This window comes from Chiloscyllium plagiosum, chromosome 32 (assembly GCF_004010195.1).
Source record: "Chiloscyllium plagiosum isolate BGI_BamShark_2017 chromosome 32, ASM401019v2, whole genome shotgun sequence".
NCBI lineage: Eukaryota > Metazoa > Chordata > Chondrichthyes > Orectolobiformes > Hemiscylliidae > Chiloscyllium > Chiloscyllium plagiosum.
In genome coordinates, this window is record NC_057741.1 from 218,427 (window position 1) to 243,625 (window position 25,199).

The 25,199-nt window shown below is 40.1% G+C and overlaps 1 protein-coding gene across 1 annotated transcript in view; it reads left to right on the forward strand.

Moving 5' to 3' along the window:
* LOC122539302 (glycine receptor subunit beta) overlaps positions 1 to 19,554 on the forward strand; it is a 106,405-nt gene extending 86,851 nt beyond the window's left edge. The window contains exon 6 of the mRNA XM_043673996.1: positions 18,189 to 19,554. Coding sequence (XP_043529931.1) covers positions 18,189 to 18,485 — 297 coding nt within the window. The 3' untranslated portion in view covers positions 18,486 to 19,554. The remainder of the gene's footprint in view (positions 1 to 18,188) is intronic.
* The last annotated feature ends 5,645 nt before the right edge of the window (positions 19,555 to 25,199 follow it).

Genomic DNA, 25,199 nt, shown 5'->3' on the forward strand with positions numbered 1-25,199 from the left:
CTGTGGATAAGCTGGTGCCTGAACTATATCACTTGTGGCATAGTCATTTATCAGCCTTATTTGGATTGAGTGACTTTTTCCTGATGTTTTACATTTGACATTATGATTAAAACTAGAATAGGCACCTGCATTAAATGTTGGGCGTGAAGAGTTTCAAGCGCATGGTGTTTAATTTGAACTGAAAGAGATGGTAGCTTGTGTATGTCCTGTCTTAAACATACTGGAGTCCTTTGAAGAAGTAAAACAGAGCGTTAACGAGGCTGTGGCTGTTGATGTGATCTATGTGGAATTCCAACATACATTTGGTGCAGTGTCAGGCAATAGATTTGTGAGGAAAGTAATACGTTATGACATAAAATGTGAATGTGAAATGTAGCAACATTAGTACAAAATTGACGAATAGGAAACAGAAAGGTATCACTAATTATTTTTGGGAGCTGAAAAAAGGTTTACAATGGGGTCAGTATTGGGACTGTTGCTATTTCTGACATATAATGAGGTCTAGATATGTAAGGGACAATTTCAAAGTTTGTGAATGACACAAAACTTGGGCAAATTGTGAAGAAGAGTGTAGAACCTCAGAAGACATTGACAAGTTGGTGGAATGGGCAGATAGCTGACAAGTGAAGTTCAATGTGTAGAAATGTGAGATAGTACAAGAGAAGTATAAACTATAGGGTAGTATTCAAAAACAATGCAATGCAGTAGCAGAGAGACCAGGGGTTTGCATCCATAAGTCATTAAAAGTTGCAAGATATGTAGCAACCACTATTAATGGAGCATACAGTATTCTAGGCTTCTTAATGGGGGAATCTGAGAATGAGGAATTTTGATGAATTTATATAGGACACGGTTAGACCTCAGCTGGAGTTGTGTACAGTTCTAGATGCCAGATTCTAGGAAGGATCTGGAGAGAGTGCAAAAGGCTCACAAGAATGGTTCCAGGGATGATACACATCAGTAACGAGGAAAGGAAGAAATTGGGGATGTTCTCCTTGAAACAGAAAAGATGAAGAGAACATTTGATGGAAGTTTTTAAAATCATGAGGGAACTGACCAGAGTAGTCAGGGAGAAACTCGTCATTCCCACCTATCAACAGAAGGTGTAATTTTACAGGAGAAACAAAATGCAAGGTGAGAAAAAAAATACTCTGAACTGCCAGCATTCACTGCCTTGAAATGTGGTGGAAGCAGGTTCAATTGAGGCATTTAAGAAGGCATTAAATCATGATTTAAATAAAATCAATTGGCAAAGTTGTGGAGAAAATGCAGGAGATTAGCACTCAGTTAGAATGATTAGTGATAATACAGATATGATTGAGCCAAATGGCCTTCAGTACCAGTAATAATTCTATGATCAGAAGAAAATTCAGGTGCACAGAAGATTTCTGATCAGAAAAGCTGTACTCTATTTGAACGTTTAAATATGTAGATGTAATAAAATGCAGCATGGATTGTACATAATACTTGTGCTATGTATGGCAAAGATTTGGAGAAGATCATTATAATTTGATGAATTAGCCAAAACTGGATCTCGGAGATCTTGCCAGATTCTCTGTTAGTACCTTGCCTAATCATAGTTTTTGTTCCGTTTCTTTACTAATAGCCAGATAAATTGACAAGCAGTAATGCTAACAATCTGGCCAGCAGCTGGGAGGCACTATTATCTGCAGGAGACTGCAGTTGGCAGTCCGTGAGAACATTTCCCAGCATTCAGGAAGGCAGGTGTTTGCCAACTAGGGGAGGGAGAAAGGTGTCATACTACTAAGAAGGAAAGAGAACAGCAAGTTGGAGGGAGAAACAAAGATTATTAAACTAGAGAATACAGTTTGAAGGCTTCTAGAGAATACAAAGTTTTATCATGGCTAAATTTTCCAATTCCTGGCAGTTTTCATGGCCAAAAGACACATTGTGAAGTCAAAACCTCATGATGTGTAGTTAAACCAAAACTTAAAATTTTCCAGTCCAAAGCTCTGCCTCATCTATGCAGTATATGTGACTAGGCCTTATTAATACTTGAGCCCTATCGCATAGAGCTTCTGCACTTCCCAACACTGGAAAATCTATGCAGAGAAAGTCAACTTTAAATCTTGTTGCCAAGAGCATTGAGGGATCTTAACTTTGTTACAATATATCAGTTCTCCTGGTTTGGATATTCTGACATCCGGTTATCTATTGCCCTCTACAGTGGAGGGAGACAGGAGACCTCTGAATGGCTGCTCCCAGCATGCTGAGATCAGATAACTAAGCTGAGATAAGATCAATCTATTGTCACTTTATGGTGGTGTACATTGCTGTTCCAGGACAGATTAGGGGAAAGTATCAGGATTCTTTTACATGCACTGCCATTGTTGATCTGAGAAGCGTAGAACAAAAAATCGTGAAGTTATTACTGGACCTGGATACACTCAGCCCAAAGCAACTGTCACTAGTCTCATCAGGATTTCATTTTGATGGACTATGTATCTTTCCTATTCACAGACTCTTGCATCGGGTGGGCCTGCCTAAAGGATAAATTGCCTGGCTATGTATTTCCTCACCCACGACCCAGCAAAACATTGATGGTCCTGTATACCGAATGAAAACAGCTTTTAGAGATTTAAGTTTGACCCTTAGTGTTGGACTCTTGATGACTATTTAAAATGTTGATGCCCTTTTTCCCCTTTGCAAGTGGAGTCCACAAATCCTGCAAGAGTAATTCATGACTGCAGTATGGGATTTTATGGCTCTCCTGTTTGACAGTACCCATGATAAGATTTGTCTTGGAATGTCTACACAATGAGATGGTTTCACATTGATTCAGTATATTTTAACAGGTTTGGGTGCCGGAGCTCAAAAGCTGGCTTATTCTGGCATTTTACACAGAATGGTCAAGCAAGTAGATTTTCATTTTCAGTGTCTGGATATAATGATTTTAAACTTTTGCTTTGGAATGTAGAACTTGAGTATTGCTGAAAAAGCATCAATGCTGTCAAAGGTTTTGATCTTGCACACAACAAGATACCTGCAAGAATGCCAGATTTCAAGTAGGAACACCAGTTTGTACTGCATGAGAAAATGGTGCTGCATTAGTTGACAAGCTCCGGTTAAGAATTGCCATGGAAAATGTGCCAGGGACCTAGTGTCCTCATTGCTTTTGTTTAATTCAGGAAAATGTGTAGTGTGTGGACGTTTTCCTTTAACCTGCAGAGGTTGCTTCCTAGAAACTGCATATAGAGGGATTAGATTAACAGCTGTAAAAGTTAAGATTTATGTCTGATTTATTAAAATGCTACTTAAAAGTTGGAATACACTTTAGAGAAGGTTCTAAATGATATCGTGACCAAAATCAAATAAATCCCTGCATAATATTTTAGCATTGGTCAAAATATATATTCACAGTTATGTTTACAGTAGAATGAACTCAAAAAATGACAGCAAATAGAAAAGTATTTTTGGCACTCTTCGTGTTGAATAAATCTTTACAAACTTTACTTTATAAGGCAGTTATTGTAGTATTCAAATAAATACTTTACATCAATATTTGTGTAGAAATAATAGTAAATATTCAAGCTGCAGCAACTGTTTGAGCACATTGTTTGTCATAAATATTTACGAGTGAATATTTGTGGATTGTGGTCAAGCTAAGACCACCGAGGGGCCATGTATTGTTTGCAGTTTGTAACTTTTTAAATCGTACAAGTAAAGCAGCTCATTTCAATCAAAAATGGTCTTGCAACTGACCTGCGTAAATTCATAGAAACATTGAAGCTAGCATCTGATGTTAGGAAAAATAGAGGATACAATCAATATAAACCCTTTGTCCCGACTGGAAGATTAAGAAAGATAGCGTGCAATTAAACATCAAATTGGACAAATCAAGAGTGTGGGACCCCTCAGTGGTCTGTAAAGTCTGTAACGTTAAGACCAACCCTGGGACAGATTCCCCAATTTGTTATGGTTCTGGATGGAATAGGTTAATTTAGAAAGGATCCCTCTCTTGCAGACAACTTTCTCCCAGACCCAGATAAGCTAATGCCTTAAAAAAAAGCCAATACACTTTGGCTTTGTTGAACTAACAAAAAGTTCATTTTAGTGATTACTGCATGAAAGAAGAAATACTATGGCAGCACACATGCATGCAGAGTGAAAATCCGGGGTGAGTCCAGGAAGGTATACACTTTAAAAAAAGGGTTATACGCATCAGTCTCTGAATTGTTCATGAAGGCTGGCTAGTTGAACTTTGTGGCTGTTGCAGTAAAGGTTACTGATAACGTTGATGTTGGGAGGTGAACAATCTGCTTCAAGATCCTTTGTTTTGCAGATGGGTTGTGATCTGCATTTCTGATACTTTTCAACTATGCTTAAATTCTAGCATTCAGGATGAGAAAAATGATTCGTATCTTTTCTTTCCTTTTTAACTGGCTTGGAGCTTTCAAAGTAAGACAGTCTTTATCTGCAATACAGGGGTAACTAGTTCTTCAATGATGAGCTTCACAGCACGCTAACATTGGAACACCGTCTCATGCACACAAGGGTGTTCAGAGCCTGTCATCCACTTAAGTAAAGTTGAGCCAAACTTTTTAATCTCTGCTTTGTGTAATTCTTGAGGGTAAAGCAGCAATGTCTGCTACAGGTGGCTTTCTGCCGAGATAGAAGAGCTAGTCAGCCCCCTTGTTATCTTTTCTTCCTGGTAAATCTCTGTTTGAGGGTTCCATGACAATTTACACATGCAGTATTACATTAGGACCACACAGGACTTTGCCAGGTAGTCACTGAAATCTGCATATTTCCTGCAGTAGTTCTCCTCTAAAACAATGCCAGGGACCCAGGTTCGATTCCAGCCAGTCTGTGTGGAGTTTGCACATTCTCCCCGTGTCTGCGTGGGTTTCCTCCGGGTGCTCCGGTTTCCTCCCACAATCCAAAGATGTGCAGGTCAGGTGAATTGGCCATGCTAAATTGCCCATAGTGTTCAGGGATGTGTAGGTTAGGGGCATTAGTCAGGGGAAAATATAGGATGATAGGATGGGGGAATGGGGCTGGGTTGGTATGGTCTGGTTGAGCCGAAGGGCCTGTTTCCTCTGTCGTGATTCTAATTCTAAATATTTTAGAATTAAAATTTAAAAATGCCTTTAAATATTTCAGTATTTTGATCCAACATTGTTAGAGCAGTAAGTAGACTTCTTTATGCAATTAGCAGGAAATCTGTAAATATTAAGAGTTTGTCAGCAGCCAAACATAGCAACAATACATTATAAGGTTGTGGATAAGCACACTTGCTCTGAACCCAGTTTTGTTAAAGGTACACAATTTCTAACAAAACCTTATGTATTTGTGATAATTCCTATCACAAAACAAATCATCAGGGAGGGATTTACCCTTTAAAAACCAAGTCCTGATACTATCTCAAAGGCATGCAGACAATGGGAGTCACGTTCAAGGTTGGAAAACCATTGGGGGGTAATAATCTAGCGGTATTCTCACAAGACTGTTAATCTTAAAACTCAGCTAATATTCTGGGACTCGGATTCAAGTCCCACCAGTGCAGATGGTGAATTTTGATTCAATAAAAAAAAGTATCTGGAATTATGAACCTACTATTGTCAATTGTTGGGAACAGCCTATCTGACTCACTAATACCATCAGGGAAGGAAATTGGATATCCTCACCTGGTCTGGTCTATATGTGACCCCAGAGCCACAGCAAAGTCCTCTGAAAACGGCCCAGCAAGCCACTCAGATGTATCAGTCACAATGAAGTCTCAACAAAGAAATGTAACTGGATGGACTTAACTGGCATCGATCTAGGCACCAGAAGGACCAATGGAAAAGAAGAGTCCTATCAACTCTGCAAAGATCTCCTTAATAACATCTGAGGCTAGTGCCAAAATTGGGACCGCAGACACCGCCATCATTATCTTGACTACATGCTGTCCCACCTGAAGGACAGGCCCAACAGAGGTGGTAGCAGAGTGATATACAGTTGGGAAGGGGTTGTGCTGAGAATCCTCAACATTGGACCCCTCGAGTCTAATTGCTTCAGGACAAAAATGGACAACGAAACCTGCTGATTAGAGTATACTGATCTTTCCTCTGCGGCTGAATCAGTACTCCTCCATGGTGAACAACACTAGAAAGAAGCACTGAAGGTGCTAAGGATGCACAATGTACTCAAGTTGGAAAATGTCATTGTCCACCATTAAGAAGGCTTGACAGCAACACTACTGATCGAGCTGGTTGGATTATAAATGATGTAGTTGCTAGACTGGATCTGTAGGCGGTGCTGAGGGAACTAACAAGAGGGAAGAGTATACTTGACCTCATCCTTATCATTCTACTACTGATGCATCAGTCCGTGACAGTATCAATAAGAGTGACATCAGCACAGTCCTTGTGGAGATAAATTCCCACCTTCACATTGAGAATACCCTTCATTGTGTTATATGGCATGGTCACCATGCTAAATGGGAAAGACTTCTAACAGATCTAGTGATTCAAGTCTGGGCATCCATGAGTCACTGTGGTCCATCAACAGCAGTAGAATTGTCCTCCAGCACAATCTGCAACCTCATGGCCCAGCATATCCCTCACTCAACCTTTACCATTAAGTCAGGAATCAACCCTGGTTCAATAGAGAGTGCAGGAAGGAATGGCAGGAGCAGCATCAGGCAGAACTGAAGATGAGGTGTCAACATAAGCAGCAAGTGATAGCTCTAAGTGATCCCACACCAATGCATCAGACCTAGGCTCTGCCATATCCAGTTGTGGATGCTGGTGGACAATTAAACAACATGACGAGGCTCCATAAATATCTCAATCCTCAATGATGGAACAGCACAACTTATCAGTTCAAAAATTAAGACTGAAGCATTTACAACAATCTTCAGCCAGGAGTGCCGAGTGGATGATCCATCTCAGCCTCTTCCAGTGGTCCCAGCATTCTAGATTACAGTCTTCAGCCAATTTGATTCACACCACCTGATATTAAGAAACTTATGGAGCCACTGGATACTGCAAAGGCTATGGGCCCTGACAACATTCCAACAATAATACTGAAGACTTGTGCTCCAAAACTTGCCACGCCCCTAGCCAAGTTCTTCCAACAAGTTTCAACACTGGCAACTACCCGACAATGTGGAAAATTACATAAACGTTAGGACAAATTTAATCTGGCCCATTAATGCCCCATTAGTCTACTCTCAGTCATCAGTAAAGTGATGGGAGATGTCATCAATAGTGCTATTAAGCATCAGCAACCTGTTCAGTGACACCTAGATTGCGGTCCACCAGGACCACTCAACTCCTGACCTCAATACAGCCTTGTTCAAACATGGACAAAAAGGCTGAATTCCAGAGGTGAGGTGAGAGTGACAGCCTTTGACATCAAAACCACATTCAACTGAGTGTGGCATTAAGGAGCCCGAGCAAAATTGTAATCAGTGGGAATCGGGGGAAAACTCTTCACTGGTTGGAGTCATACCTGGCATATGGGAAGATGGTTAGTGGTTGTTAGCGATCCATCATCTCACCTTCAGGATACCTCTGCAGGAGCTTCTCAGGATAGTGTCCTAGGCCCAAACATATTCAGCTGCTTCATCAATGACTTTCATCCATCATAAGGTCAGAAATAGGGACGTTTGCACATCGATGATTGCACGATATTCAGCAGCTTTCATTACCTCTCAGATACTGAAGCAATTCATGTTACAATGTGACAAGATCTAAACAATATCCAGACTGGGGCTGACAAATGGCAAGTAACATTCACACCACATAAATACCAGGCAATTACTATCCAAGGAGAGACTATCTAACCACCACCCCTTGATATTCAGTGGTATTGCCATCACTGAATACCCCATAATCAACATTCTTGAGGTTACCAATGACCAGAAACACAACTGGACTCATCACATAAACACAGTGCTACAACAGCAAGTCAGAGGCTAGGAATACTGTGGCAAGTAACTCCCCTTGTGTCCACAGTCTTCAAGGCTTTATCCAGGAGTGTGATGGAATACCCCCACTTTCCTGGATGGGTGCAGTTCTAACAACACTCAAGAAGCTTGACACCATCCAGGACAAAGCAGCCCACACCCACTTTATTGACACCACATCCAAAAGCATCCATTCCCTCCACTCCATAACAACAGTGTGCACTGTCTACAAGATGTGCCACAGAAATTTACAGCACCTTCCAACTTTGTTTTATTCGTTCATGAGATAAGGGCGTCACTGGCTTGGCAAGCATTTATTCCTGTATTCCTGATGAAAGACTTTTGCCTGAAACATCGATTTTACTGCTCCTCGGATGCTGCCTGAACTGCTGTGCTTTTCCAGTACCACTAATCCAGAATCTGGTTTCCAACATCTGCGGTCATTGTTTTTACCAAGCATTTACTGCCTGTCCTTAATTGCCAATTAGGAGTCAACCATGTTGCTGTGGGTCAGGTGTCATATGTAGGCCAGATCTGGTAAGACTGGCAGTTTTCTTCCCTAAAGGTCATCAGTGAACTAGATGGGTTTTTCCAAATATCGTCAATGGATTCATTCATGGTCATAATTCCAGATTTTTAATGAATTCAAACTCTACTGTCACCCAGATCCCAGAGCATTACATGGTCTCTCGATTAACAGTCCAGCGACCACAAGGCCGTAACCTCCCTGAATCAATGACCTTCCAAATCAATGACTACTCCTATCAAGAAGGACAAAGGCAGCAGATACATGTGAATCCCACTACCTGCGAGTTCCCAATTTTGACTTGCAAATATGTCTCTGGTGCTGTGTCCACTACTTTTCATCATTTATATAAATGAGTTAGATATGAACATAGGGTGCTTAGTTAATAAGTTTGCAGATGACACCAAAATTGGAGGTGTAGTGGACAGCGAAGAAGGTTACCTCAGATTACAAAAGGGATCTTGATCAGATAGGCCAATGAATGGGCTGAGGTGTGGCAGATAGAGTTTAATTTAGATAAATGTGAAGTGCTACAATTTGGGAAAGCAAATCAGAGCAGGACTTATACACTTAATGGTAAGGTCCGAGGGAGTGTTGCTGAACAAAGAGACCTTGGAGTGCAGGTTCATAGTTCCTTGAGAGTAGAGTTGCAGGTAGATAGGATGGTGAAGAAGGCATTTGGTATGCTTTCCTTTATTGGTCAGAGCATTAAGTATAGGAGTTGGGAGGTCATGTTGCAGCTGTACAGGACATTGGTTAGGCCACTTTTGGGATATTGTGTGCAATTCTGGTCTCCTTCCAGTAGGAAGGATGTTGTGAAACCTGAAAGGGTTCAGATTTACAAGGATGTTGCCAGGGTTGGAGGATTTGAGCTATAGGGAGAGGCTGAATAGGCTGAGGCTGTTTTCCCTAGAGCATTGAAGGCTGAGGGGTGACCTCATAGAGATTTATAAAATCATGAGGGGCATGGATAGGATAAATGGACAAGGTCTTTTTCCTGGGGTGGGAGAGGTCTAGAACTGGAGAGCATAAGTTTAGGGTGAGAGGGGAAAGCTATAAAAGGGACCTAAGGGGCAACTTCTTCATGCAGAGGTTGGTGTGTGTCTGGAATGAGCTGCCAGAGGAAGTGGTGGAGGCTGGTACAATTACAACATTTAAAAGGCATCTGGAACCGTATATGAATAGGAAGGGTTTAGAGGGATGTGGGCCAAGTGATGGCAAATGGGACTAGATTAGGTTGGGATACCTGGTCAGCATGGTTGAGTTGGACAAGAAGGGTCTGTTTCCGTGCTGTACATCTCTATGACTCTCAGCTGACATCAGAGTCAACCCCATATCAAGTTCATGTCCATTTGTCATCCAGCATTGTTATCTGAGGCTGGGTTCATGATTCAAAAGAAAATTATTAATTCTTCAATTAAGCTCTAATGAGAGGAGATTTCCCTGGTTCACTCCCCAGATGCATTGGATCAACTTACTGCAATGTGAATTGACAAATGAACAAGTCAGAGTGCCGATCAGTAAAGGGGCTTACTCCACTTCTGTCCGTTCATTTAACTGAAAGAAACGTTAATGTTTGCTTCGCAGGCTTGTGCTTGGACCCATACATTGCTCTGAGCTTTATGCGTTCAGGCCATGTAGTGCATCTGTGGAACATTTTTGCAGATTCAAGATGATTGCTTTTTTGCAGACAAACAAGAGATAAAAGGTGAAGGAATAAGATAAACAGATTAATAACCAAGCATTAAAATAGACACTCAGAAACAATATTTGAAGAGAGAAACACATGCTGGTTTAGCTGCATGCATGAGATTGTACGGACAGTAAACTTTCCAAGCCAGTTCCCATAAATACATATCAGCTTGTTTCTTGTTTTTTTTTAAGAAATATACTGCTGTTCAATGTCCAATATTCCATGCTTAAGTGCACCTCTCAATTCCAAACCAAAAATGAGTAAAAGACAAAAACACAGTGATGATGCCTAAAGAGCACTTGCAAAACCCTTTACTGGTTGGAGTCATACATATCACAAAGGAAAATGGCTGTGATTGTTGATGATCAGTAATCTCAGTTCCATGATATTGTTCCATTTGTTCCTCAGGATTCTTGGCCCAACCATTTTCAGCTACTTTTTATCAATTACCTTCCCTCCAGCACAAGGTGAGAAGTGTGGATGTTCGTTGTTGATTACACAATGTTCAGCACTGTTTATGATTCCTTACATACTAAAGCAGTCCATGTCCAAATGCAGCAAAACCTAAACTATGTCCAAGCTTGGATGATAAAGTGTCAAGTCACACACACGTGCCAAGCAATGACTATCTCCAACAAAAGAGAATCTAACCATTTGCCCTTGACATTTAATGGCATTACAACTATCAACATCCTTGCAATTAACCAGAAACTGAGAGTAGGTCAAGGCTGGAAGTTCTGTGGTGAGTAACTTGCCTTTTGATTCCCCAATCCTTATCCATCATTTACTAAGTTCAAGTCAGGAGTGCGATGGAATACTCTCATTTTCGTGGATGAATAGAGGTTGTAGACATTGTTTCCTTGGTCTTTATTAAAGCCTTTGACAAAGTTCCGAATGACAGACTAATTAGTAAAGTTAGATCATATGGGATTCAGTGAGAGCTTGCCAATTGGATACAAAACTGACTTAATGACTGGAGACAACGGTTGATGGTGGATGGTTGTTTTTCAGATTGGAGGCCTATTACCAGCAGTGTTCCACAGGGATTGGTTCTGGATCCACTTTTATTTGTCATTTATATCAATGATTTTAGATGAGAATATGGAAGGTATGGTTAGTGAGTTTGCAGATAACACCAAAATTAGTGATATGGTGGACAGTGAAGAAGGTTTGTCTAAGACTACAAAGGAATCTTGATCAATTGGGTCAATGGGCTGAAGAGTGGCAGATGGATTTTAATTTGGATAAATGCAAAGTACTGCATTTACGTAAAACAACTAAGGTCAGGACTTATACAATTAAAAGTAGGGGCTTTGGTAGTGTTGTGGAATAGAGAGACCTGTGGGTTCAGCGACATAATTCTTTACATCACATACAGAGAGGGTGGTTAAGAAGGCGTTTAGCAACCTTGTCTTCACTTCTCCGACCTTTACGTATAGGAGTTGGGACATCATGTTAGGATTGTACAGGACTTTGGTAAAGCCTCTTCTGGAGAGCTGTGTCCAATTCTGATTGTCCTGTTATCGGAAGGATATTATTAAGCTGAAGCAGGTTCAGAAGAGATGTACCAGGATGTTGCCGGGTAAGGGAGGTGTGACCTGATCGAGGTTTATAAAGTCATGAGGGGTCTAGATAAGATGAATGGCAGGTGGCTTTTCCCTAGGATGGGGAATTTCTAGACCAGGAGGCATATTTTAAGGTGAGAGGAGAAAGATTTAAAAAAAAAATTTTAGGAGCATTTTTCTTTTTAACACAGGGAGTTAAATGAACATCCAGAGGAAGTAAAACATAGGACCTTACAGCGCAGCGCAGTACAGGCCCTTCGGTCCTCGATGTTGCTCCAATCTGTGGAACCTATCTATCTTCCACTATTCCATTTTCATCCATATGTTTATCCAGTGACCATTTAAATGTCCTTAAGGTTGGCGAGTTGCAGGCGTTATTTTTCATGCACCCACTACTCTCTGAGTAAAGAAATTGCCTCTGACATCTGTCCTATATCTACCACCCCTGAATTTATAGCTATATCCCCTCATGCTAGCCATCACCATCTAACCTTCTGATTATCTTCTATGTCTCAATTAAGTTACCTCTCAACCTTCTTCTCTCTAACAAAAACAGCCTCAAGTCCCTCAACCTTTCCTCATATGACCTTCCGTCCATACCTGTCAACATCTTAGTGAATCTTCTCTCAACCCTTTTCAAAGCTTCCACATCCTTCTTATAATGTGGTGACCAGAACTGTACGCAAGACTCTAAGTGTGGCTGCATCAGAGTTTTGTACAGCTGCAGCATGACCTCGTGGCTCCGAAACTCGATCCCTCTACTAATAAAAGCTAACACACTATATGCCTTCTTAACAATCCTATTAACCTGGGTGGTAACTTTCAGGGATCTATGTACAGATTTCTGCTTATCTACACTACCAGGAATCTTACCATTAGCCCAGTACTCTTTATTCCTGTTGCTCCTTCCAAAGTGAAACACCTCACACTTGTCCACAGTAAACTCCATTTGCCACCTCTCAGCCAAGCTGTGCAGCTTATCTATGTCCCTTTGTAACCCGTAACATCCTTCAGCACTATCCACAACTCCACCAGCCTAGGTGTCATTCACAAATTTACTAACTCATCCTTCTATGCCCTTATCTAGGTCATTTATAAAAATGACAAACAGCAGTGGCCCCCAAACAGATCCTTGCAGTACACTACTAGTAACTGAACTCTAGGATGAACATTTCCCATCAACCATCACCCTCTGTCTTCTTTCAGTGAGCCATTTCTGATCCAAATCACTAAAACACCCTCTCTCCCATACCTCCGTATTTTGAGCAATAGCCTCCCATGGGGAACCTTATCAAATGCATTACTGAAATCCATATACACCACATCAACCACTTTACCCTCATCTATCTGTTTGGTCACCATCTCAAGAACTCAATAAGGTTTATGAGGCATGAACTACCCTTCACAAAGCCGTGTTGACTATTCCTAATCAACTTATTCCTCTTTAGATGATTATAAATCATTTCTCCTATACCCTTTTCCAACATTTTACCCACAACTGATGTAAGGCTCGCTGGTCTATAATCATCAGGATTGTCTCTACTCCCCTTCTTGAACAAAGGGATAACATTTGCTATCTTCCAGTCTTCTGGCACTATTCCTCTAGACAATGACGACATAAAGATCAAAGCCAAAGTCTCTGCAGTCTCTCTCTGGTTTCCTAGAGAATCCTCGGATAAATCCCATCTGGCCCAAGGGACCTATTTATTTTCACACTTTCCAGAATTGCTAACATCTCCTCATTGTAAATCTCAATCCCACATAGTCTAGTAGCCTGTATCTCGGTACTCTCCTCGACAACATTGTCTTTTTCCAGTGTGACTACTGACGAAAAATATTCATTTACCACTTCCCCATCTCCTCGGACTCTGTGCACAACTTCTCACTACTGTCCTTGATTGGCCCTAATCATTCTCTAGTCATTCTTTTATTCTTGATATACCTATAGAAAGCTTTCGGACTTTCCTTGATGCTATCTGCCAACAACTTCAGATATCCCCTCCTAGTGGACATGCGGTGAATGTGGGTACAATTACAGTGTTTAAAAGAAGTTTTACAAGTACATGAATAAGAAATGTTTGGAAGGATAAGGGCCAAGCACAGGAAGGTGGGACTAGTTTAGTCTGGGACTATGGTTGGACCAAAGGGTCTGTTTCTGCGCTGTTTGACTATATGACTCCCTGCTGAACCAGTAATGTTTAATGACTCGCCTGAATCACAATGTACTGGACATTATTTGGTACGCCTTATCTTCATTGTAATACACTTCAGTCCTGAAATTGTTGTGCCATATTACAAATTTCATCACATCAGAACCAATCTGTCCAGTAACAAATTAACCCTGACCTCAATGTCATCAACAACAAAACCCTTCAAGAGATGATCTTCTTTTTCAGGAAGGATGTAACTAGAGCTAGTAAAATGTTCTGTTTTTGTTCACTTTTTCTTAAGAAAAGTCATGCTGTCATGTGTATTGACTGTCTTACTCCTGAGTATAAAGAGTTTTGTAAAGTCCTTGATTTTGATTAAGCATGCATTGTTCTCCTAGCATTGATCAATATAATTACTCTATAATTGATTATTGCATTGATAATAAATTACCTGAATGTAGTGTACACTTATGATAATCCAGAGGATTAATAATAGAGAATGTGAATTCAAATCCCACCATGTCAATTTGAAAACTTGAATTCAGGTTTTAACCCAATCTGAATATGAAAAACCTGCTGTCTGTTTATTCGCACCAACAGTTTTCCACCCCAAGAATGGGTGTAATATCTGAGTTTATGTTCTTTAAATTACATTCAATTTCTTTAGTTTATGATTATGTCACCTTGATTATACAACACTGACATTAGATTTTGATGACTCTAAAAGTTTACATTATCTTGCCCCTTAATTTTCATGCAGTGATAATTCAACAAACCGGTTTTAGCTTATATTCTATCTTTTTATTTATATATATTTATATATATATATATATATATAAATATATATAAATAAAAAGATAGAATATAAGCTAAAACCGGTTTGTTGAATTATCACTGCATGAAAATTAAGGGGCAAGATAATGTAAACTTTTAGAGTCATCAAAATCTAATGTGTACTGGATCCCATTTCACTTGTTACAACCCTATTGTCGCCCACATTCTCAGAAAACGTTCTACCTTTTGACTCGCGATTCATCATGCAGATACTTCTGATCACTTACTACCTTTACTTACTTGAAGGATTGATGAACATACTGTCCAATAGATGTTGTATTTTTGGATGTTTAATGTTTATTTGATAAAGTACCACATAGCAGACTTATCTGGAAACTAGATACAATATGGTATTAAAGGGATGATAACTTGGATAGATAATTAGCCAAGAGATACAATCTGAAGGTAATTTTTTTTCTGGCTGGAGAATGGGAGTTTCATACCAATACTGTGGCTCAATAAGCACATCAGAGAATGGAAAGTCTGCAGAGAGTAATTTATTTCTTGACTCTCCAGCACCAGTCTGCCATCCAAAAATTAGAAACCAGGAATATGAAAGAATATACTTCATTTGCTTGGTTTGCTCCATTTGCTACCTTTCAGGACAAAATACCCTGCTCGATTGGCACCATATCCACCATCTACAACTTGTTTGAGAGTGATTTGTACCATCGACAAAATGGACTACAGCAATTCACTAAAGCTTTCTGGAAAGCACCTTACAAACTTATGACCTCCATCACCTCGGAGAAGGACAGCAAATGCATGGGAAACTTACCACCTGTAAGTTCCCCTCAATGTTGACACCATCGTTATTTATTTTCAATATTTAAATTTTGAATACATTTTTGGTGTGGAACTATGAATTGCAGTTGAAAATTGAACTTTGAACAGCAGCACTTTTTTTTAAGGAAGGAGAGGACAAAAGACTGATGTTTGCTGTTAGGAACTGGCCTGGAAAGATAATGCAGGTTAACTACTGCTCTGAGAACACTGGTTTGGCACCGAGATGTTGTTATGCTCAGGGATTGGCACCTGGTTGGATAAAGGAAGGACTGGTGCTGGCCAGTGAACTACAGGGAATGTTGAAAAGAAAGAGGAAACAAAGAGTCAACTAGCTCTGACTTGGTTTTTGGGCAGAAGAGAGTTTTGCTTTGGAAGTTCTAGAAAGTTCTCTTTTTCCTGTTTGGCTCTCTCCAGTTATTCTCCAGTTACCAATTGAGAAAAGGAGCCCAACATGTAAGGCATAAGTAAATTTCTCCAGAGGTCTGCAGAAGCTGTTTGCATTGACCCATGATTTTGGAATTCCAGCAAGATTTACAATCCTACATGCCTGTAATACCCATCATCAAAGAATTTTATGGTGGCTTGATATCATCATTGAAATGGTTATTGAATAAGCCAACTGCAATTCTTTTATTTTCCTTTTTAATGTATCCCTTAACTGGACATGTCTGTCTGTCTGTCTACTGCACTGTAAGGGTTTATATTCAAAGAAGATGGTGCTTAGATTATAGATTTTAATTAGATTGCCTTAATGTGCATTTGTGTTCTGGTAAAGTTATTAACAATAAATTATTAATTTTTGTTAAAATTACAAATTTGGTGTCCAAGGTCTGTTATTTGTAAAGGCTGAATGGGGAAAAAATGGGCAATTTTGAAGGTCATTGTATGTTTTAATCTCACTGTGTTACAAATCTAGTGATAGTGAAATTGTTTGGTTTGGCTTGTTATCCCTGCGTAGCTTGTGATAGCTGTAATAACAATATCATATTTGCCTGGAGCTATTACCACCATTCCTTCAGTGTTAAAGCGTCAATATTCCTGGAACTCCTTTCCTAATTACACTGTGGGTTTACTAACATCCCAGGAACTATGATTCAAGAATCATCGAATCCCTACAGTATGGAAGCAGGCCATTTGGCCCATCAATCGTCTGAAAAGCCTCCCACCCAGACGCAACCCCCTACCCAATCACTTGTACCCTTTATTTCTCATGGATAATCCACCGAACATGCACGTTCTTGGACACTGTGGGCAATTTATCATGGTCAGTCCAGCTAACTGTGCATCTTTGGGCTGTGAGAGGGTACCGGAGCAAGTGGAGAAAAAACCATGCAGACACAAAGAGAATGTGCAAACTCCACACAGTTGCCTGAGGGTTGAATCAAAGGCAGCTTACGACCATCTACTCCAGGGCAATTAGGAATGCTTAATAAATGCCGAGCAAGCCAGCAACAGTAAAATTCACCACCGGTTCCAGTAGACAACAAAACAAAATGGAGGAAGCCATTTTTACAATGGGGTATAACATGCACATACTGCGGACCCATACATCCAAAGTTCTGAAGCCTTCTGTTGTGTACATGTGATGAACTCATTGCCTAAGAACTTAAGTGTGACAGTTCTGTCAGAAGAAAAATACTTTCTGACAGTTAACATGATTCTGCCTTCAGTCTCTATTCAGTTAAATTGCCCCAATTTTTCATCAAATTGTGCCCTTACATCTCTTTACGACTTTGGAAAATCTAAGAAATGCCATTTCAAATATAGTCTTCAATGACCTCCTGTAGATCTTTCTCTGTAAAGCCTCAAGAGCACCTGTTCTAATTCCCAACATTAATATTCTTGTACAATGTTCTTCCTTAAGCTCAGATTTCTGAGCACTGCTTGCCATAAGTGGTGATTACATAACATGGACCTTTTACTTCTCTGCTCCTGGCCAACTTTCAGATCATTGCCAGGGGACCCTTGCATTCAGAAAACAACACTTGCATTTTCCTAATGGCAGTCATTAAAATCTGATGAATCACTTTATTAAACTGCGCTTTTGTTTGTATCATCCTGTGCTGTGTGACCATGCAGCATAGCTCGATTAATGAAAAGTGTATACATAGAAATCATTAAAAGACTCGAAATTGGAATCACAGCCACATTTTGATTAGTTTCTTATTTTGCATGTTGCAAGCTGCATATTGTTCAGCACAGTGCATTCCTACAGTTCGTTAAAATGGCGTTTTTTTATAAGTAAACTGTCAATATAGATTTATCTTCAAAGAGAAATTGTGCCTTTGTGGAAAGCAAATAATATCCATTATTTATTATTAATTATCTCTTTGTAAGCAAAGTAATTAAAGTTAATATTACTTCTGCCGAAGCACTTTCTTGAAAATAGTTTGCAATCTATTTTAAATGCTAAGCCTGAAAGCAATGCCCTGTCCTTGAACAAAAATGGTTTGGAAAGGTTGAAGCTTTCAAGTTGTCCATTACAGTTTATGCAAAACTCAATCTGATCATTCTTTATTCTGAGATTAGTCATATGCAATTTGCTACCTTGTGGTGCCACATATTGGTTAACCAATGTACTGCATGACTGTTCAATTTTCCTGTCAGCAATTTAAACTAAACACTTGTTAAATTGTAGATATTCTGTGGTGCAAATGACTATGGTTAAAATAGTGGTGATGATGCCAGGCATTAATAATTCTGCTCTATGTTTTGCTAGGTTGCAGAGACAAGGTGCAAAAAGGTTTGTACCTCTAAATCTGATTTGAGATCGAATGACTTCAGCATTGTTGGAAGCTTGCCACGTGACTTTGAATTGTCTAACTATGATTGTTATGGAAAACCTATAGAAGTTAACAACAGTCTTGGGAAGCTTCAGTTAAAAAATAATAAGAAGCCTCCACCTCCAAAACCTGTCATTCCAACAGAAGCAAAGCGGATTGACCTCTATGCAAGAGCTGTGTTTCCATTCTGTTTTCTCTTCTTTAATGTGATATATTGGTCTGCCTATCTATGATCATTCCACCGCAAGCTTTCACTGGGATAATTCAGATATCATTTAACCTTCTCCGTATATCTCTTAAACATAAACTTTCATTGTAAATGCTCTGTGATTGAAAATTGATTCATAACCAGATGCATTTATGTCAAATTTGAATGAAAGCATGCAATTTCAATATGTACACTATAATCAAACTGTGTTGTATATAGTTGTACAGCACCTAGGCTACTTTGAAGATCATGAAGGTTAAGCTACATTACAATCTTTCTACTGCTCTAAGTATAACATTTATGAGAACATGATGGGTCTTTCAAACTGTGCTACAATCGTTCTGATGTCTTGTACTTATGCACGTTTAATGTTCCTGAGATACAAATTAGGTATAACTGTGTTCAATTATTTAAAAATCTATATATTCCAAATAGTAAACACTTTTAATAGTTTTGTTTTAACTTATAATTATCACAAAAACAAAGTATCTCAGTATTTTCTTTAAAAATGTGAACTGTAGTTCATAACATCTTCATTTTTAAATTATAGATAATAGTATAAACCATTGTAGTTGCGTCAAATTTTGATATGTTTAAGTTGCCAAAATAATTTATTCAAGTATATGTATTATTGAGATGTTCTAGTGTTAAAATAAATATATCAGTTGTATATCTGTATTCATTTCGGCTTTAATAGTGGATCATATAAATCGGCATATGTCAGTTGGGTGGATCTTCACTGATACCTATTCTGAAAACAAGTACAAAACTATGTGAATGATATAGCTAACATGAAGATGTAAATGAAGTGAATGAACCTAATCTCAAATTCTAGTTTTAATGTTCTTAGTTCCTATATGATGCCAGAATCTACTTGTTATGTATATTTTATGTACATCTGAAAACAAAAGTAGTGTTACTTTAATTGACTGAGGAAATATGTGTAGTGTGCAGTTCCAGTCACAGGTATGCTTGGGAGTGCACAACATTACCGGTGATCCATGGGACATAATAATGCAAGAACCAATGCTTAAGTATAATCAATGTAATAAATACTTTCTGTTCATTAAACCAATTAAATTCCATATTTCACACTGAATTCCTTGGGAGATTCTTTGAAGGAATTGGCATTATAGTTGTATTTGCTGACTATTGTAAAATAATATTTTACCTAGAAAAACTCCACAGTTTTTTGTTCTATGATGCCCTCTGTAGATGTAAGTAATAGATCATGATAAATTAATATTTCTCTTCTTTTAGCAATATTTACTTCGAATTCCTCATATGATAATTACCTTTATCTTCCCAAAAGGAAAATATCATTATAAACAAAGTTTTTGTTTCCCAGTAAATTCACTGTCATAATGGATTTGTTGATAAACCAGATTTATTTAGGTAGTTTTGTATAATCAGCTATCTTATTGTATGTTGTTACTGGCAATGAGAAGTCAACAATTATGATGAAAGCTTGCCTGTGATATTGTATGCCAACATTCATTTAACAAATGAGATGTACTTATCAACTCCTACATCATTAACTTGATCTTAGCTAGGTTGAGGCTAAAAGTCTGTAAAGGCAGATGAAAAATTAACAGAATAATTTCATCTTCAAGAAAAAAACAATCCCTACCGTTCATTGTCCAATAATTATGCCACAGTCCCTGAGATCCTTGGGAGTGTTGTCTCATTAGAGAGTGATAACTGGTGGTGAGTTTAATCTAAGAGTCAGCAAGCAAGGGGTAAATTTGAGAAGGTGGGACCTTCATGGTAACCTGGCAGTGCAGCCACACTGTTGGCATTACTCTGTATCAAAACACCCTAGCCAATAGTTTTCTTTCAGTCAAGGCAAAAAATGGATTATAATGTTGTTTGTGAGAGCTGACTGTGTGTAAACTGGCTGCTGCATTTCTAAAGTACAACAATGACTCATCTAGAAAGGTAATTCATAGGCTGTAAAAGGCTTTGAGCTGACACATGGTCATGAAGAGCGCTTTATAAATTCAAAGCTTCCTTTCTTTAGATTCGGCTGACACTAATAGGCAGCAGTGAAAAATCATGCAAACTGGAAGCCGTGCTTTGATAGCAGATGTCTTTCTCCTGGTCTTTCGTCTTGCTGTTTTCTATTCCATCGACTAAACTAGAACTACAGTGATGTTCCAGTGCCATTATTTGGGACTTTACATGGGCACATTAAAAATAAATCTCTGGCAATTTCATATAGGTGTTCTTGCTCCTCAGTTGAACAGATTTTAGAGTCAAATGGTCAGTTTGTAACAGTTGTTGAGAATAGGTAGCCTGGACAATTCTAACTGCTAACCTAATAAGAAGGTGGAATATAAGCCCCTTTCTCGACTTTAAATCCATTGGTACCACTAACTCATTTTCTGTTTCTAATTAAATCCTATCAGGTTAAGGAAAGCTGTCCAACATCTGCAATATAGGAAGATCATGATAAGAGTTGCATTCTGGTTGAGTTGCAAGGCTTTCATAGACATATATGTAGATTAGATTAGATTCTCTACAATATGGAAACCGACCCTCCGAAGAGTATCCCACCCAGACCCATTCTCCCACCCTATATTTACCCTTGACTAATGCATCTAACACTATGGGCGATTTAGCATGGCCAATTCACCTGATCTGCACATCTTTTGGATTGTGGGAGGAAACCAGAGCACCCAGAGGAAGCCCATGCAGACACAGGGAGAATGTGCAAACTCCACACAGACAATCGGCCGAGGCAGGAATCGAATCCGGGTTCCTGGCGCTTTGAGGCTACAATGCCACTGTGTTGCCCACATGTAACATGTATATGTTGCAAATAATAAAACTGCTGTTATTGCTCATTATTATTCTTTATTAGAAAAGTTATGTGTTGCTGTCAATGACCAAGCATCCTCTACTGCCATATTATCAAAGACTGCTATCTGGAATCTTGGGAAAGAAATGAAACAAGTGGTTATCCACTCCCTGACAAACAAGCAATAAGAAGTTGAAACCCAGCAGATGGCAAACATTACAGCCTTCTCATTGACACTCAAAAAAACCAACTGATGTCTGAAACAGGTGTAAGATCGTTTTACTGCCATAGGTTGCAGAACACTGATGCAGATTAGAGTATAAATAAATGAAGATGGCATGATATAAGTTCTATCTACTTACACTAGGTTGAGGGGCAGGGGGTTGCTTAGCTCATTTTGCTGCTTTCCAATGCAAAGTGATATGAACAGTTTCAGGTTCAATTCCGGTAGCGTCTGATGTCACTATGAAATTCATGCCTTCTCAACCTCACCTCTCACCTGAGCTGTTGTGACCCTCAGATTAAACCAGCATCAGTTATCTCTCCAATGACAGAATGGTCCTCTGGGACTATGACAATTTTACCCCTTATCTTCAATGGCTTGCAAGACCACTAAAGCAAAATGTTGCTAAAAACGTTCTTCAGAAGTTTTATTTTTATTGAGGCAACAAGTGCACTGATGTCTTAGACATACTCCCACTTACCTGTGAAATGGCTGATTATTGGACAAATCATCAATTACTTTGATGATTTGCTGTCAGATTGAGGCACACGTAGAGTCTGCCCCTCCCCTGCCCTCATCCTTTACCTTTATTCGGCAAATACAATAGTTACTACAGTCAACATTGTTCCATTAAGTGGATAGCTTTCCACAACAATTGAGCATACATTAATGATGACTAAAATTTATTATGTAAAATATGATTTTATTTTGACATTTGTTTTTCCTGAATAGGAGCACATTTTGACTATTTTAAGCAGCATGTTGCTCCAGAACACAAACTTGTTGCATTTCTTTTCCAAGGTTCTAGACAGCAGTCTTTGACCATTTTGGCAGCTGGAGATTGTTTTGTCATTGACAGCAGCACATAACTTACATAATAAAATTCCAACTAGGAAGGCAATCACAGAAATTCAGCAGGATACTCATTGAAAATAATCTGTCACACTGATCCTGATCTCCCAACTTGTGGGAGTGACAGGAGGAATGCTGGTTTTTTTAAGTATCCTGGCGTATGTTAAAATAAACTCCATTAAGGGCTGACTGGAACGGTCTGTAATGTCATGTAAGGTTTGACAAACATCTATGACTCTGCGTGTGTAAGTTCACCCAGGAAAGAATGTATAGAAATAAAAACAAAGTGCTAAAGAAAGCACTTTCCGTTTTTATTTCTGATCCACAGTGAGTGGATTTAGGCGAGTGTCAAGGAGTTTTCTCATAATTGTAATTAAATTACAATAAAGCTAGAGAGTTTGCATTGTTTAATCTTTGAGAACTATTGAAAAAACTCCAAAATGAGTATGTGGGGCTGGAATTTTAACTTTGGTTAATTCTAGAATCCTCAGGACATATTTTTCAATTTCCATTGGAGGCAGAACTTGAGGTAGGAAGGCCAGAAAACTGGTGCTAGACAGCAGTGTGCCAATCTACCAGCATGTACCCAACTGCTGCCAACTCATTTTGAAGGAAGTAAGTTTGAGGTAGCGATTGTTTCAACTGCCCACACACAAGTAGTAGGTTGTCAGTTAAAGAGCCAATTCTGAGCTCGTACTGGAATTATGAGTTGGCTGGTGACTTTTTCCAGTGACTGAAACCTAGTGGCATATCAGAAGTTAGTGTTTCCATCTACTCGCTCACTGCTCCTCCACCCCCATTGCAATTGATTTCAGATGGCAGGGAAATATAGGACCTGTGAACATACCCAATATTGGGTGCTTAATCTCCTAACTAAAATCTAAGCCTGGAGTCACACTAACACTGTTTTAACTCCTTAGGGAAACTTCATTTTTTCAACAAGTTCCAGCACAGAATTTAACTTGGTGGATAGGCTGGGTACCCTGCCAGATGGCAACACGTCAGGAAAGGTTGCAGCATTGAAACAGGTAACCTCTATTCCAGGTGTCAAATGCAGCACAGTGCTGGATTTTTTTATTTCAAAAATATACTTTATTCATAAAATGATTTTGCTATCTATACAATTGGTGATGCCATACATAAGTATACATTCCATTTCTTTACATACAGAGATCGGAATTAATCATTCATATGTACAAATCTGTACATTTACTATCCAGATATTCTGCTGAGGCGTCAGCAGAGCCCAATTACTGAGAGGGCCCCTTGTAAGGCAGGCAGATGTTACACGGTGGTCTTTCCCCACTGCACCTTGGCGGCAGCTGACCCAAGCTTCAGCGTGTCCCTCAGCACGTAGCCCTGGACCTTGGAATGTGCCAGTCTGCAACACTCAGTCGGGGTCGACTCCTTTAGCTGGAAGATCAACTGGTTTCGGGCAGACAAAAGAGCATCTTTCACCAAGTTGATGATCCTCCAGGCACAGTTGATGTTCTCTGTGTGCGTGCCGGGGAACAGACCGTAGAGCACGGAGTCCCGCGTCACGGCGCTGCTCGGGACGAACCTCGACAAACGCCACTGCATTCCCCTCCAGACTTCCTCTGCATAGGCACATTCCAGAAGGAGGTGTGTGACAGTCTCATCCCTCCACAGCTGCTTTGAGGGCAGCATGCGGTGCGGCAAAGAGTCCGGGCGTGCATAAAGAATCTCACAGGCAGAGCCCTTCTCACTACCAGCCAAGCCATGTCTTGGTGCTTGTTGGAAAGTTCTGGCGATGAGGCATTCTGCCAAATGGCTTTGACAGTCTGCTCAGGGAACCGCTCGATAGGATCCGCCCTCTCCTTTTCCAGAAAGGTCTCAAGGACACTACTTGCTGACCACTTCCTGATGGACTTGTGATCAAAGGTGTTTTTCTTCATAAATTTCTCCACGAAGGACAGGTGATACGGAATGATCCAACTACTCGGAGCGTTCCGCAGCAGCGAGGCCAGGCCCATCCTTCGCAACACAGGGGACAGGTAGAACCTCAGTACGTAGTGACACTTGGTGTTTGCGTACCGGGGATCCACGCACAACTTGATGCAGCCACGCACAAAGGTGGCCATCAGGGTGAGGATGGCATTGGGTGTATTTTTTTCTTCCGTTGCCCAGATCTTTATATGTTGTGACCCTTCGGACCCGGTCCATCTTTGATCTCCACATAAAGTGGAAGATGGCCCGGGTGACTGCAGCGGCACAGGTTCTGGGACTAGGCCAGACCTGTGCCACATTTAACAACACTGACAGTGCCTCTCACCAGGTTTTTACCCGCAATGGAGAGTGACCATTGCTTCCATCTGCCCAGTTTCTGCCTCACTTTCCTGATACGCTCCTCCCAAGACTTGGCGCATGCCCCAGCCCCTCTGAATGAAATACCCAGAACCTTCAGGTGGTCAGTCCTGACAGTGAAGGGGATCGAGGATTGGTCAGCCCAGTTCCCGAAGAGCATGGCCTCTCTTTTGCCTCGGTTGACCTTGGCCCCCAAGGCCCGTTCAAACTGGTCATAAATGCACATGAGTCTGTGCACGGACAGTGGATCCGAGCAGAAAACGGTGACGTCATCCATTCTTCAGGGAGGCCTTAACTTGTAGGCCCTGCTGCCAGGAATAGTCACCCCTCTCAGGCTCGTATGCTTCCTGATGGACTCGGCAAATGGCTCTATGCAGCACAAGGCGGGAGAGAGAGGGCAGCCCTGCCTGACTCCAGATCTGACTGGGAAGCTATCTGATTCCCACTCATTGTCAGTGCAGTCTCAATCAATGTTGGTGTAGAGCAGTCTGATCCAATTGCAGATTCCGTCCCCAAAGCCCGTTTTGGAGAGAACATCT